General features: G+C 42.2%; 1 protein-coding gene across 1 annotated transcript in view; it reads right to left on the minus strand.

Moving 5' to 3' along the window:
• The window catches only part of Tdrd9 (tudor domain containing 9), a 104,969-nt gene that overhangs the window by 68,523 nt on the left and 18,945 nt on the right, over window positions 1–17,501 (minus strand). The window contains exons 3-7 of the mRNA XM_048431405.3: window positions 15,623–15,720; window positions 14,548–14,769; window positions 13,948–14,070; window positions 3,561–3,641; window positions 2,855–3,019 (exon numbers count right to left, since the gene is read on the minus strand). Coding sequence (XP_048287362.3) covers window positions 2,855–3,019; window positions 3,561–3,641; window positions 13,948–14,070; window positions 14,548–14,769; window positions 15,623–15,720 — 689 coding nt within the window. The remainder of the gene's footprint in view (window positions 1–2,854; window positions 3,020–3,560; window positions 3,642–13,947; window positions 14,071–14,547; window positions 14,770–15,622; window positions 15,721–17,501) is intronic.

A 17,501-nucleotide genomic window follows, 5' to 3' on the forward strand; every position in this document is an offset into this window, starting at 1 on the left:
TTATGTATGCGTGCATGCCTGCACGCCAGAAGAGGGCACCAGATCTCATGACAGATGATTGTGAGCCACCATGTGGTTGCTGGGAATTGAACTCAAGACCTCTGAAAGAGCAATCCGCGTTCTTAACCGCTGAGCTATCTTCTCTCCGGCCCACACCATCCATCTTTTTTTGAGATGTTTTCCCCCAGTGGCCTGGAGCTCACTAAGAAGGCTAGACTGACTGGCCAAAGATCCCTAGGGACCCACCTCTCTCCACCTCCCCAGTGTTAGAATTACAAAAATAAACCACCATGCCTGGCTTTTAAAAATGAGAAGAAAGCTCTTCAGGGAGTGTATAAAAACTGGGCTGTTAGCCGTGCATAGTGCACACACTATCCTGGCACTTGAGAGAGTAGAGGCAGACGGAGCAGACATTCAGGGTCATCCCTGCCCACACAGCAAGAGTGAGACTAACCTGGCTACATGAGGTTCTGCCTCAAACAAACCATAACAGCATAGTCTGTACTGGGGCAAGGTACCACACAGAGGGCGGGGTGCCGCACAGACGGCGGATGCCGCACAGAGGGCGGGTGCCGCACAATTCCATCAGAGTGTACAGTTACACTGTATAGACCTTTCCTAAGGGTATTCTTGCAAAAGAAAACAAGTTGAAAATAAGAGATAAAGAAGATTCTTCTAAGGGCCTTGAAAGGCAACACCTAAAGTTGGCATCAGAAAAACCACGTGTTTTTTTTTTTTTTAAGTCAGCTTAAGGCTGACCTTGCTACATGGTGACTGGAACACAAGGAGCCTGGCAAATACAGCTTGGGTAGGTCTGTCAGTAGAGTCACAATGGAAAGAGACAAGAGAACTTGGAACTAGAGAAACACAGCCCAGACAGAAGCTGGGAAGGTTTGCAGAGAAACCTGGGACTAAGAGGGGTGCTTCTGAAGAGAGGAAATAATTATGTTTAAACATGGGAAGAAAAGATGAGCAGAGGGAGACCCGAGAGTGAGTGAAGACAGCTGACAGGGGTCGAGACCTTCAGGAAGAGACAGACAAGTACAGGCAGAGGGCCGAGCTCCACAGAAGGCCCCACTAGACAGCATGAGACGGCACTAAGAGAACACGAGGATAATGATGAAATCCAACTTGAAAACACGTCCTCTAGTGTTGAAAGTTGTAGAACAGAATAAACACAAAACACCACCTTCACAGCTACAGGTATGGACAGGATCTGCGAGTGAGAGCACAGCTTAGCTAGACAGGGCCTGAATCCCAACCTTGGTACCCTCCCCCAAACACCCAAACACAAATCAGTACGCAGTGAAGTCAGTATGCTCGCTCATGTTTGACCATGGACTGGAATATTTACAATGTGCCTTCTAGGCACCAAGGATAGGTTGTGGTGAGCAATGGTAAAGCTAGATGCCTTTCAAACAGCTGAACACAACCCAGAGTCAGCCAAAGGGCCGTGGCTTCCATAAGTTGGCCTGGTCCAACCACAGGGTCCCACAGAATAGATGCCCACAGTTGACTTTACCCTCCCCCCTTTCAATGTTTCCACAAAGAATTGTCTTACGTTGATGTCGGACGAAATCTAACCGGCACCTCATTCTAGCAGAGCCCACTGTTCAACACTGCAGACATCTTTAACAGAAAGAAATTCAACTCCTGCTGTATCCATCAAACTGTAAGTACATATATTCTTTGTCACAGCAATCTCTTCCGGGCTCATGGGCTCCAGGAAGGCATGGTTTGGGGACACTTTTGGTTGTGATAATAGAGAAATATGCTACTTGCATCTGCTGGATCAAGGGCAAGAAGAAACATCCTGCAGTGCTGAAGGTCCCCTGCCACGCAGAACTGTCTGGCCCAAAATACCAGTAATCCTGAGGCTGAGAAACCACGCACTACAAGACATGCTATCTATCCTGTGTGCACGACAACACGGTAGCATTAGTCACTGCAGCACACTGCAGTAAGAGCAGAGGCACTAGAGACTACATGGAAGAATGGCTCGCAGCTCCAAAAGAAAAACAGGAAAGAATATTTGCTGATACAAAAAGATGTGGGGAACTAGGCAAAAATTGTATGCAGAGAGTATACCATCTCTGAAGAAGAAGAAATGGTGCTGTATTTGCTTAGCAGGCCCACGTGTGTGAGGAGGATCCTAGGGCCCTGTAGGAGCAGGAAGCCCAAGTGTGTGAGAAGGATCCCAGAGCCCTATAGGAGCAGGCCTGACAGTAAACAGACAAGAAGACAGGAGGAGTAAGGCAACCTTTAACTCCTTTGGACTTTTGTTCATGAGCTGGGAACGGAGCCACCAGTCTCACACAGCTGCACAAGCACTTCCTCACTGAGCACACTCAGAAGGATGAGAGAAGTGTGTCATGTCTGCTTCTACTTTAGACTTCTGAGGCCTCTAAATGTACTGCACATGTGAAAGCCAACTCTAGTTATGAAATGTGTGCCCAAGTCTTCGCTGTCACAGTACAATCCAGGTTCAACTCAATTCACCTTATACCAGAAATGTACATTTAACCAGAATTTTATCTCAAGTAAATTTACCCATCAAATAAATTTACAGCTTTATAATCACTAAAATCTTATGTTTTTTTTTTCAACATCAGTGAGGCATGAAGTCTCAGTAACTTTCATGAGGATGTGTGATATGAATATTTACTATGCTCAAATCTTATAACAAAAGCCCAGTAGCTTCCTCCCTTTATTTGTCTCCACCCCTTCCTCCCATATGTCAGCTCTGACAGGTTCTAAAAGGCCCCATGACCCTTTTAGAATTAGCAGGGGAATTCACGGTTTAGTCGGAAACCAAAATCCACTCACTATAAAAGAAGAAATGCATCCGACATACCCCACTATGATAGATGTGCCCCAAATCATTAAGGTAGTACTCCTCAATAGTGTGGGGCTTTCCTTCCACTTCAAAAACATACGCAGGATTCATCTTGTTCTGAACAGGAACAGCAAAGTAGTCTGCAAACTCCTTGCAGTTGATGGTGGCCGACATGAGGATCACCTGCAGTGAGGAGAGCCCTGGTCCGTGAGCAACGCGCGCCTCTCAGCACCACACCCACCTTCTCTTCCTCTCACCATTTAGAAACTACTAAGTTTTAAACATAATATCTTGATTTTTTTTCTTGTGTATTATATAAATTAAAACAGTATAAGAGTACTCAAGACTTTACTGTTACTCTAAAGCTATGTTTTTCAAGTGAGGAACTGTTCAGTCCCTGAAATCCAAAGTGGAAGGAGAGAACTCCTACAAGCTGTCCTCTGACCTCCACAGGTATGTCACACATAAAACACAAAAATTAATAAGAAAACTTTTAACAATATTAAAATGAGGGATGCCACCTCCCCCAGTGGGTAGAATACGTCCACATAAATCATTTTAAAATGCCCTACAGATTTTCTTACAGGCCAATCTTATAAAGGCATTTTCTCAGTTAAGAATCACTTTGCCAGATAGATCAAGGTTTATATAATATTGATGAAACCAATTAGCACAGTACCAAATTGTTAAAATGGGAGAAACAGAATGAAATCTAAAAATTTACCTTCACAAAACGTGAATTTGTCCTCAAGAGCTTACGGACGACCAATAGCAGGAAATCCATTTCCTCGGTTCGTTCATGCACCTACAAAATAAAGAGGGCACCTTCCCATGGCATCAGGAATGCACACATCAGGGCTGGGGAGGCTGCTCAGTGGCTAAATAATTGTTGCACAAGCATGAGAATCAGAGTTCTGATTCCCAGAATCCAGGTAAACACTAGATAAGCATGAAGCCTATACTCCCAGCATCAGATGGTGGAGATCCTGACAGGAAGCTGGCTAGTCATACAGGCAGGCTCTGGGTCTCACTGAAAAGACCCTGTCTCAATAACCAAGGTGGAGAGTGGGCAAGAATGATTACAAATATGAGTGAGCATGTACATGTACCCACACATACATGTGTCAGCACATGCAAACATGCATATACACATGCATATCACACACATGAAAATGAATTTTACAGAAGGATGCTCATGTCACTTGATGAGAGGGTAAAGAGGGCTTTCCTGCCCCGACAGGTGTTCAGCTAAACCAGGTTGTCAGGTCAGTACAGCTTTCCGAGAACTCACTCCTGTCCTAAGAGTAAGCAACAAACACCTGCCCACGATCAAAGGTTAGCACGTGGGTCACTGCCACCCTCCCCACAGGGATTAGGGCAGAGCAATGTTGAGACCCCCTCGGCCCTGCCCACTTCCCAGCAACACTGCCTGACCAGTCCCTGCTGACCCCTCTGCCATGGTTGGTTATTCTAAGAAGTGTGGGGTTGAATGTGCTCCGGTTTAATGCTGAGCAGGGAGCAGCAAGTCGTATTCAGTGATAAAAAGAACTGAAGCTCACAGGATAGATTGGAGGTTGGCCCTGGAAAAGAGAGGCCAGTCAGAAGGTGGTAAATCATATCCACAAGGTCAGAGTCTAGGGCAAGGAGGCAGAACTTCAACATGGCCACAAAGGAGCACTACTCCAGTCCTACTCAGAGACCACAACTGCTCCATCCATACTACCCTGCCTCACCTAAAGCTGCAGGGACAAGGGACCTTTTTTCCAAAAGAAGCCCAATTAGGTCAGGCTATGTGAGAGCTGTTGTAGAATCTTATTTTAAGGTGTGTTACATTCGTTTATGCTGTGCAACATTTGTTTAATGATGCAAAGATGTGTTGCATTCTTTTATGTTACATTTGCTTAACTCAGAAGTTGTGTTACTTTGCCTAACACCTGACAGTCTAATAAAGAGCTGAACAGCCAATAGCGAGGCAGAGGAAGGATAGGCAGGACTGGCAGGGAGAATAGGAAAGAGAAGGCAAGGAGGAGGCAAGGTGCTAGCCACCTAGGCACACAGCCAGCTATGGAACAAGTGTGAAAGGAAGGTGTACAGAATAGAGAAAGATAAAAGCCCACAGGCAAAAGGTAGACAGGATAATTTATGAAAGGCTGGCCAGAAACCAGCCAAGCTAAGGGCAGGCATTCATAAGAAAGAATAAGCCTCTGTGTGTATTTATTCAGGAGCTGAGTTGTGGGCCCCCAAAAGAGCCAAAGAATAAAAAATAACCAACTACAAAGAGCAGAACATAAGGACAGTAAGATTATTTCCAGATAATTCCCTGCAGATAGAGAGAAATAGCCATTAAATCCGAAGGATGAACAAGACTTCATTCTACAGCCAATTTTCCACTTAGCCCTGTTGTCTTGTGCCTCACTTCCTACTGAGCAGAAATATAGAAAGCAAAAGCTAGAAGCTATTTACTGGCTATGGACAATGGCTGGAAATCTTCACAGAACACCATAAAATCTCTTGAATAAGATATTTCACCCTATCACCAACTCCACAACACCTCCAACACAAGCCCCACCTCCTTTAGTTAGAAAAATCAAAGCTATTGCCGATGAAGGGCTCCCAAGCTGAATACTCAAATAATAGGTTCCAACCCTAAACTTAAAAGTTAACAATTCAGCCAACCACGGTGGCACACACTTGAGAGGCAGAGGCAAGAGGGTCAGGAATTAAGGACAGTGGGGGCCATACGAGACCTGTCTCAAACAACAACAGTAATAACACTGCTGCTTTTCCTCTGTACTTGGACCCATCTTCTCTGGTCCTCCAGGGCAGCTCTTTCCAGCCTTCTGCATGTAGGGTTCAGTCCACTGCCCCAGAACACTTATGCATCACCTCTGACCCCACCTCTGACCTTTCCTTAACACAAACACACAGCTCAGCAGACACCAGCCTCCTGGGACCTGTGAGGGGCTGAGAAGAGAAAACAGGACTTGTCTTCTACAACAGTGTAAAAAAAATGCTCACTGGATGATGTGCTCAGAGCTAGCTTATTCTTTTTCAAGAGCCAAGAAGCCAGAAATAATATCATCCCATTTCACACTGTCTGGGTACTTCAAATATTCCAAATTTATGTTTCTTCTGAAATTCAAATTATCACAGAGAATATACTTAGTACTGTGTGTAAACTAAAGCTTCAAGTATATCCATCACTCATTAACAGGCTGGGGAGCAGACAGCACTGTGGTGAGGGCAGGGACTATTTTGTTCCCTATTGCTCCCTGGCGACTGTTCTTGCAGAGTAACCTGATGCAAAGTGGTGTGGGAGAATTGTCTGTATCCTGTCAATCATGTTTTAAATAAATGCTGATTGGCCAGGCAGGAGGTGTAGGCGGGAAAACCAGATAGGAAGTGGAAATGATGCAAGGAGAGCAGGAGAATTCTGGGGAGAAGGAAGCTGCTTCCCCCGACTCCTGCCCAGATCACTGAAGCAGCAGGATGTGAGCTGCCCCAGTGAAAAAGGTACTGAGCCACTGAAAAAGGTACTGAGCCACATGGCTAACATAGATCAGAAAAATGGGTTAATCAAGATGTGAGAGTTAGATCATAAGTAGCCAGACCTAATGGACCAATCAGCATTATAACTTACAGAGATCTGTGTGTGATTTTTCTCTGGGACTAAACAGCTGGGGGGCCAGGCAGGACAGAAAACTCAAACAAGCCAGCCCTTCATGTTACAGAAGCAGAACAAGCAGGGCCCCTCTTGTTACAGTAACCCACTTCTGTTACCTTCTAGGAGTGAGAGTTGTTAATACGGCATGGGGTAGGTTTGCCTGTCATTTACATACGTGCAAAGCAGACAGATTAGATTAGTGGGGATTAGCACTACAGGTTGGGAAGCAGTCCCTGGCATGTGCAGCAATCCCATTCACAGTAGGTGGCCTGACCACAGAATTGCCTGAAGCTTCAGTTTCCTTCATGTAGAGCGGTCTGTCTACAGTGGCAGGCTCAGGCTCGACAGGTGACAGTCACTGTGAACGCTAGCGTCTTCTACTACACCGCCTACTAGGTCTGACTTTTAGTTCTACGTAAAGACTTACTAAACTGTCGAGTGATAAAGAAAATTCTAAACTTCATTGTCCATGATGTTGAAAGAAATCACATTTCCTATCCTCCCCTCAAATCCCTGCAGTGCCGCACCGCCAGGGAAATGTGTTTGAGGCCACAATGCACCCACAAAGCTCCACCGGGACACACAGCACAGGAACCAGCCAAGACCTCTCCCGCAAAAACAGGTTTTAGCAATGGTCAGGTTTCAGAATCTGCTAAGCACCCCACCCCCACTCACATCTTTCCAACTCCTCTATAATGAGTTAGATTTCTTAGGACAGCATGATTTTACAGAAATTTGGGGGAGGGGGGGCAGGAGGACAGTATGGGCCATTTCCAAACCTTCTGAGGAACCTGTAACACAGAACATCCTGTATCTAGGAACACTCATTGAAAATATGAACAATATAAAATGTGCACTCATCATAGTGGTTCACACCCTTAATCTCCAAGATCTGAGGACCAGCCTGGTTACCTAACAAGTTCCAGGCCAGCCAGAGATACATAGAGTGTCAATGTCTCAAAAAAAAAAAAAAAAAAGAAAGAAAAAGAAAAAAAGAGAAAAAGAGGAAGGAAAAAGAAAGAAAAGATGAACACAGTTAAATATTATGTTCTAATGAAACAAATTCAAAAATGCAAAAGAAGGAGATAATTAGGAACAATTAGGAAAACTAAGACAAGCCTTTGTCGTGACACATGCCAGTAATCCCAAACCTCGGGAAGCTGAGGCATGAGGATCATGAATTCCAGGCAAGCCTGGGCTACAAGGCAAGACCCTGTCTCACAGGTCCTTGCAAGCAACCTCCACAGGAGCAGGTACAAGGAAGCCACCACATAGGGAGAAGGACCGAATCAGAGACCTCGATTAAAACAGGCCTAAGTCAGTGACCTCAGCAGGAGCAGCCCCAAGCAAGCAACCTCTGTGGGAACAGGCCGAAATGACCTCCAGGATTGCAGAGTGATCCCTGGGAGCACCAAGCCACCTCAGGGTGACTGGAATCACGGCCCTGACTGTACCACAAGGAACAACCATCTGAGCTTTGGATCCACTGGCACCTGGAAGATTGATCACCAAAGACAGCTCCAACTACACCAATCAGAGGAAAAGATGGGTAGACAAGGTAAGAACACACTCAACACCACAAAAAGCAACACGACACCAACAAAAACTAGTGCCCCTACAACAGCAAGACCTGAGCACCCCAATATAGATGAAGTAGAAGAAAATGACCTAAAAAAATAACTTTAGGAAAATGTTTGAAGTCCTTAAAGAGGAAATGAAAACTTCCCTCAAAGAAATGGAGAAAAAGAAAAAAAAAATGGAAGAAATCAACAAATCCCTTAAAGAAAACCAAGAAAAAGCAATCAAACAGATGAAAGAAACGATTCAAGATGTGAAAACCGAAATAGAGACAACAAACACAAACTGAGGGAATTCTGAAAATGGAAAATATGAGGCAATGATCAAAAACCACAAACATAAACATAAACAGCAGAAGACAAAGATGGAAGAGAGATTCTCAAGCACTAAAGATACAATAAAGGAAATAGACTCATCAGTCAAAGAAAAAATTAAATTTAACAAAAACTTAAGACAAAATATCCAGGAAACATGGGACACCAAGAAAAGACCAAACCTAAGAATAGTAGGAACAGGAGAAGTTCAACTCAAAAACATGGAAAATATATTCAACAAAAATCATAGAAGAAAACTTTCCCAAGCTAAAGAAAGCTATGCCTGTGAAAATACAAGAAGCTTATAGAACACCAAATAGACGGGATCAAACAAAGTCCCCTTGCCACATAATAAACAAAACACTAAACATACAGAATAAAGAAAGAATATTAAGAGCTCAAAGTAAAAAGACCAAGTAAAATACAAAGACAGACCTATCAGAATTACACCTGATTTCTCAATGGAGACAATCAAAGCCAGAAGGTCATGGTCAAGCATTATGCAGACATTAAGAGACCAAAGTTGCCAGGGCAAACTATAATGTCCAGCAAAACTTTCAATCACCATAGACAGATACAATAAGATATTCCATGACAAAACCAAATTTAACCAATACCTAGCCACAAACCCAGCCATACACAAAGTACTAGAAGGAAAACTCTAACCCAAGGAAATTAGCTACATCCATAAAAACACAGACAATAAATGATCTCACAGCAGCAAACCCCAAAGGGAAAAACAAACACAATAACATCATCAACAACGAAAACTAAAATAACAGGAACTAGCAATCATTGGTCATTAATATCCCTTAATATAAACTCAACTCACCTATAAAAAGACACAGGCTAACACATTGGATATAAAAACAGAATGCATACTTCTGTTGAATACAAGAAACACACCTCAACCTCAAAGACGGACATAGCCTCAGAGTAAATAAAGGATTATGAAAAAAAATTTCTAATCAAATGAACCTAAGAAACAAGCTGGTGTAGCTATTCTAATATATCTAACAAAATAGGCTTCAAACTAAAATCAATCAAAAGAGACAAAGAAGGACATTTCACATTAGTCACAGGAAAAATCCATGAAGAGGAAATCTCAACACTGAACGTCTTTGCCCCAAATACAAGGGCACTCTCATATGTAAAAGAAACACTTCTAAAGCTGAACTCACACATTAAACCACACACACTAACAGTGGGAAACTTCAACACCACATTCTCACCACTGGACAGGTCTGTCAGACAAAAAATTGACAGAGAAATAAGAGAACTAACAGATGTTATGACTCAAATGGACTTAACAGACATCTATAGAATATTCCATCCAAACAGATAAGAATATACCTTCTTTTCAGCACCTCATAGAACTGTCTCAAAAATTGATCACATACTACGTAACAAAGCAAACCTCAACAGGTACAAAAAATTGAAATAACCCCATGTATCTTATGGGATCACCTTGGCTGAAAATTGGAATTCAACAGCAACACTAATTTCAGAAAGCCCACAAACATATCAAAATTAAACAATGTTCACCTGAATCATCAATGGGTCAAGGAAGAAATAAAGGAAGAAATTAAAGACTCCCTAAAATTCAATGAAAATGACCATATAACATACCCAAATTGATGGGACACAATGAAAGCAGTGTTAAGAGGAAAGTTCATAACACTAAATGCCTACATAAAGAAGCTGGAAAAAAATCACACACTAGAGAGTTAACAGAACACTTGAAAACTTTAGAAGAAAAAGTAGCAAAATCACTCAGGATGACTAGATGGCAGGAAATAATCAAATTGAGAGCTGAAATCAACAAAATAGAAACAAAGAAAACAATACAAAGAATCAATGAGACAAAGAGTTGGTTCTTTGGGAAAATTAACAAAATAGACAAAACTTTATCCAAACTAACCAAAACGAAGAGAGAGAATATCCAAATTAACAAAATCAGAAATTAAAAGGGGAACATAACAGCAGACACAGAGGAAATAAAGAGAATCATTAGGTCATATTTTGAAAATCTGTACTCCACAAAATTGAAAAACTGAAAGGAAATGAACAATTTTCTGGATAAATATCACTTACCAAAATTAAATCAAGACCAGATAAGCAAATTAAACAGATCTATAACTGCTAGAGAAATAGATACAGTCATCAAAAGTCTCCCAACCAAAAAAAGCCCAGGACCAGATGGTTTCAGCACAGAATTCTACAAGATTTTCAAAGAAGGACTAATACCAATACTCCTCAAATTGTTCCATATAATAGAAACAGAAGGTACATTGTCAAACTCTTTTTATGAGGCTACGATTACCCTGATACCCAAACTGCACAGACATTACTAAGAAAGAGAATTAAAGATCAATTTCACTCATGAACATTGATGCAAAAATACTCAATAAAATACTGGCAAACCAAATCCAAGAACACATCAGAAAAATCATCCACCGTGATCAAGTAGACTTCATCCCAGAGATGCAGGGATGGTTCAACATACAAAAATCTGTCAATGTAATCCACCATATAAACAAACTGAAAGAAAAAAATCCACATGATCATCTCATTAGACGCTGAAAAAGCTTTTGAAAAAAATACAACATCATTTGTATTTTTCATGATAAAGGTCTTAGAGAGAGCAGGGATACAAGAAATATACCTAAACATAATAAAGGCTATATACAGCAAGCCAACAGTCAACATCAAACTAAATGGAGAGAAATCAGGAACAAGACAAGGTTGTCCACTCTATATCTATTCAATATAGTTCTTGAGGTTCTAGAACAATAAGACAACAAAAGGAGATCAAGGGGATACAAGTCCAAAAGTCAAACTCTCACTATTTGCTAATGATATGACAGTTTACATAAGTGATCCCAAAAATTCTACCAAGGAACTTCTACACTTATAAACACCTTCAGTAATGTAGCAGGCTACAAGATTAACTCAGAAAAAAAAAATCAGTAGCTCTCCTTTACACAGATGATAAATGGGCTGAGAAAGAAATCAGAGAAATATCACCCTTCACAATAGCCACAAATAACATAAAATATCTTGGAGTAACTCTAACCAAACAAGTGAAAGACCTGTATGACAAGAACTTTAAATATTTGAAGAAAGAAATTGAAGAAGACACCAGAAAATGGAAAGATCTCCCATGCACTTAGGTAGGTAGAATTAATATAGTAAAAATGGCAATCTTACCAAAAACAATCTACAGAGACTAATACTCAACTTCATATGGAAAAGCAAACAACCCAAGACAATCAGAACAATCCTGCACAATAAAGGAACTTCTGGAGGCATCACAATCCCTGATTCAAACTCTACTACAGAACTACAGTACTGAAAACAGTCTGGTATTGGCATAAAAACAGACAGGAGGACCAATGGAAGCAAACTGAAGACCCAGTTATCAATCCACACGCCTATGAACACCTGATTTTTGACAAAGAAGTAAAAAATTTTAAAAAAAACGAAAAAAAGAAAGTATATTCAACAAACAGTGCTGGCATAACTGGATATCAACATGTAGAAAAATGAAAATAGATCCATATCTATTGCCATGCATAAAACTCAAGTCCAAATGGATCAAAGACCTCAACATAAAACCAACCACACTGAACCCCATAGAAGAGAAAGTGGGAAATATACTTGAATGCATTGGCACAGGAGACCACTTCCTAAATAGAACCCCAGTAGCACAACTGAGAGAAACAGTTAATAAATGGGACCTCCTGAAACTGAGAAGCTTCTGTAAAGCAAAGGACAAGGTCAACAAGACAAAATGGCAGCCTACAGAATAGGAAAAGATCTTAATCAATCCCACATCAGACTAATCTCCAAAATATACAAAGAACTCAAGAAATTGGTCATCAAAAGAACAAATAATCCAATAAAAAAAATGAAGTACAGACCTAAATAGAGAACTCTCAACAAAAGCACATAAAATGGCTAAAAAACAGTTAAGAAAATGTTCAACATCCTTAGTCATCAGAGAAATGCAAATCAAAACTCTGAGATTCCATCTTATACTTGTAAGAATGGCCAAGATCAAAAACACTGATGACAACTTATACTGGAGAGGTTGTGGGGAAAAGGGAACACTCCTGCATTGCTTGTGGGAAAGAAAGCTGGTACAGCCCCTTTGGATATCAGTGTGGGGATTTCTCAGAAAATTAGGAAACAACCTTCCTCAAGACCCAATAATACCACTTTTGGTTATATACCCAAATGATTCTCAATCATACCATAGGGACATGTGCTCAACTACATGCATAGCAGCATTATTTGTCATAGCCAGAATCTGGAAACAACCTAAATGTCCCTCGACTGAAGAATGGATAAGGAAAATGTGGTACATTTACACAATGGAGTACTACACAGCAGAAAAAAAATAATGACATCTTGAAATTTGCGGGCAAATTGATGGATCTAGAAAACATCATATTGAGTGAGGTAACCCAGACCCAGAAAGACAAATACAATACGTACTCACTCATAAGTGGCTTTTAGGCATAAAGCAAAGAAAACCAGCCTACAATTCACAATCCCAGAGAACCTATACAACAATGAGAACCATAAGAGAGACATACATGGATCTAATCTACATGGAAATTAGGCAAAGACAAGATCTCCTGAGTAAATTGGGAGCACGGGGATCATGGAAGTGGGACAGAAGGGGGGGAGAGGAAGGGAGAGGAGCAGAGAAAAATATATTGCTCAATAAAAACAATTTTAAAAAGTCCCTGTCTCAAAAACTAAATGATGATGATGGTGATGATGATGATGATGATGATGATGATGATGATGATGATGATGATGATGATGATGATACGGATGTGTGGGTAAAAGTGACAGCCTGGTAACCCGAGATCCATCCTCAGAACCCACAGAAAGAGAACAACTTCCAGAACTGTGTACATGGCACAGCAGAACACACACAAATACAATTCTTAAAGTTAAGAACATTAAAGCAGGCACAAAAATAGAGTTCACAATACTTTATTATAACTATTAAAAAAACTAAGCATTTTTGCAGAGTAGATTAATATGTGTTGCCTTTATTGAAGGGTTTCCTGCAGTGCTGGGTTTAAATCAGGGCTTCCCCTGTGCTAAGTAAGCACTCTACCACTGAACTACACCATCAGCCCAACTTTTTAAAACTACTGTCCTCCTTGATTAGGCAGAAAGTCCACCTCGACATGTGGGCTGAAGCCAGCACTTTCCCCAGTGCGGCCAGCAGTGCAGCTGCTGCACTCTACTGAGATGCAGACTGAGGCAACTCAGACCCAACGAGAACAAGGGATGGAAAACGCTCCAGTAAACCTCATTCACGAGAAGCAGGTGCGAGATCGCATCTGAGGCTACACTGCCTAAGCAGCTCTGCTCTAAAAGGCCACCTTTGTCCTGGTCCTCCACATCCACCTACATTCTCAAAGACAAAGAGAAAAGATAAAGCAGATCGTTCACATTCACACGCATAAAGGGAAGAATGGCAGCATGCGCTGCTCCGGAAGAGGGACCGCCCGAACGGGGGAAGCACTCACTTCGTCAATGAAGACATGCGTGAACTCCATCAGACTCTTGGCACTCACGATTTTCTGGAGCAGGACTCCCGTAGTCATATAAATTAATCTAGTGTCTTCTGTTGCTATTTTCTCCAGCCCTACCTAAAGGTGAGGAAGGAAAAGAGAGGGAAAGAAAAACACAGATTCCAATGGCTCCCATTTACCCACTCTAACAAGTTCTATCTGCTGTACCTAAGAAAGGGAATAAAAATTACTGTATTTTGGAAGCTATTTAGGGTCCAAATGAAAGTCATGTTCTCAAACTGATTTTTTTCTTCCATTTTGGGCAGGGATTAGCTGACTCAATGCTGCTGCCTATACTTTCACGTGACAATACCTTACAGACTATAGAGGTCTAATTAAACTATTAAAAATTAAAAAGCATAATTCTGAGAATTCTCCATTCTCTCCTACTCAACTGGGAAAGAGATTCATATTATTTAAGAATTTTACTTCCACTGTTCTTAATTATACAATTCTGCTCTTTAATTTCCAGTAGAAAATAGTTACACACTGACATCAACTTACAAAGAGTAAAAAGAACAACAAGAGAAAGTCCCCTTGCTCCCTGTGTCTCACCTGGTAGCCCACCAATCCACCCAGAGTCCAGGAGCGCTCCTTGCTGATCCACCTGGCAATGCTGCTGGCCCCTATTTTCCGAGGCTGCGTAACCACTATGTTGCAGAAGGCAGAGCGCTGAGTATAGTGGTCCAGGATATACTGTGGGAGCTGAGTGCTCTTACCACTCCCTGTAGCTCCGTGAATGATCACCACGGAATTGCTTTCTATCAAAGAAATAACCTGTAATTTGAAAAAACAGCCTTCCATAATCAGCACAGGTTAGACAGCAACATGAAATATTGTCCGTCTTAAGAAGGCACAGTCAACCTCGACACCACACAAGAACAAGAGTACTAAAAATGGTTACCTTTCAAATCAGTTCTACAACCAATAACTGGCTGGCTGGCTATGACACAAGCCACACTATGCAGCCCAGTGATCCTCTGCCTCCCAAGGACTAGACTCACAAGTGGGACCACCATACCCAGTGTATAATTGTAGAGAGCTGTGGAACCCAGGTCAAAGTAACCAGGGTTGTAATTCTCAATGTATATTCTTCTTCCTCTTCCTTTCTTTCTCTTTTCTCTCTTCATCAAAATAAAAATGAAATTTGGAACACTACCTACTTTATCTAAAATTTCTTTTTTCACTAAAATAACTAACGATGGCTCAAATATACTTAATTTTAACCATGCTTAATAACAATAAAACTACTCAAAAACCTAAGCATTCTACTGCTAGAGGTGGCTTGCACTGCTAGCAGAAGGATGTGTGCCTGTCTGATTAAATCAACCAGTACGCAGGAAAGGGAGAGCAGACCACAGGAAATCCCCCGTGCAGATGCTAGGGTATGTGTGCCTTCATCATAGAGCTCCACCAGGGAAGTGAGGGGACAGTGCTGGTGGCTCTCAGTGTGGCAGATCACAGGTGAGCAGGGCACAGACAAGCTTGGCTTGGGTTTGAGTGATGGACGCTGCTGACTTTTCTTCTGGCCGTGCTCACTGAGCCCTCCCCTCCCCCACGGTACCAGGAGTGTACAGCTTCAGGCATTTATTCAAGCAGCAAAAATCACATTAGAAAAAAGTAAACTTACCTCTTCTTTGCACCGATTTATAGGCAAATCAGGATATTTATAAGTTGCCTCCAAGATGCATGTCACATTACTTAGCTTAGTCAATGATGACTGGAGACCTGTATTCAGACAAAATAAAGTTATTTCTTAGCTGAAAAGAGAAATTACACAAGTCAATGAACTATCTAATCTGTGTGTGTGGCTTGTGGACACACAGACACACACATCCACAGTCCTCCCCCTGGTGACTCCACTGATGACGATGCAGACTTCCATCCCAGTCACCAATACTTTGGCCTCCACTGTGCCCCAAGTTAACAAATCTGACACACAGCATTCCGCACGTGATTCAATAGTGCCTCACTAATGTGGGATTCAGATAGTGTGCACAAGTGAAGTGTACAATCCTTGCTACAAAATGATAAACACAATTTACAAGCTATTGGTATCGTTAAACGGGCATGCTTGCTTTGGTGTCTGCAAATGTGTGCACCTGTGCCAGCTGTCCTGCAATTCTAAACTGTTTCTGGTCACCACTGCAAAGAACAAAACATCAGAGTCCCTGCATAGAACTTTCACAGATAATCACGTTTTACTTTCAAAACAAGTTCATGAGCCTTTCTGCCCCTCTCCCAGATCACCCTGAAAACCCCTCCCTCCACGGTCTCCCTTCTCTCCCCCCCTCATCCCTTCCTGTATATCAAGCTCCTTTCTGTTCTCACTTTAAAAACATGTGGCCGATCTTTTCACAGTCAGTCTAATAATGTGTGATTAAATTGTTTTTTATTTTGTGGTGCTGGGGTCAAAACCCAGGCCTTGTATTCCAACCCCTATTTTATATATAGACACATATTTTAAATTTTTTGGGTGACATTAACAATCAAACCCAGGTCCTCCCACACTTTTCTCTGGCCCCATCTTTTCCTGGCTCTGGATCCAAGTATGTGGTAGTTGTTTTTCACTTCATAGCCAGCAAATCGAGATCTGTTACAATCTCTCAAGGAAAAAAACTAATCCTTCCTGGGAAAGAATCTCTGTCTGAGCCATCCCGAGCCCTGCTCTTTGCAGGCTCTGACAACCTTCCACACTGACAAGCTCACTGGAATGGAAGTTCTCCATTGTCGTGTCTTGCTTTCTCTCACTGTGGCTCCCAACTTTTCTGGTTTGGTTGGTGTGTGTGTGTGTGTGTGTGTGTATGTGTGCCTGCCTGCCTGCCTGCCTGCCTGCCTGTGTGATGGTATGTTTGATTTTTTTTTTTTTGAGATTAGATCTCAAAAAAAAAAAAAAAAGCCTAAACTGGCCTTGAACTCTCTACCAGCCAGGGATGACCTTGAACCCCACTCTCCTGCCTCTATCCTCTGACTACTGGAACTACACATAGCTTTTCCTTGAAGCTTTTTTATATGTTAAACCATTTTATTTAAGAAATAAGGATAATTGAATCCTGCATCCTCACAGCCAAGGCAGCCTCCAGTTCTGGTGGAACCTACGCTGGAAAGCACCATCGGGGACACCCACGTGCCCTGACCCCACTCTCAGGGACACCCACGTGCCCTGACCCCGCTCTTAGGAACACCCACGTGCCCTGACCCCACTCTCGGAGACACCCACGTGCCCTGACACTGCTCTCGGGGACACCCAAGTGACCTGACCTCGCTCTTAGGAACACCCACGTGCCCTGACACTGCTCTCGGGGACACCCATATGTCCCGAAGCTTAAGATGGAGTTGTCCTTGCTCTCCTGTGGTCAGGAGAGGGAGACACCGCCACAGCTGTGAGGACAGACACAGCAGGGGCAGAGCAACAGGCAGGCACCAGGAATGGTGAGGCTAAGGAACGAGTCAAGGACAGAGAGCAAGGATGATTCTTAGAACAATAAAAAGGCCACAAGTTTATATTT

This window comes from Myodes glareolus, chromosome 11, assembly GCF_982192425.1.
Source record: "Myodes glareolus chromosome 11, mMyoGla1.1, whole genome shotgun sequence".
In the NCBI taxonomy this organism is placed as follows: Eukaryota; Metazoa; Chordata; class Mammalia; order Rodentia; family Cricetidae; genus Myodes; species Myodes glareolus.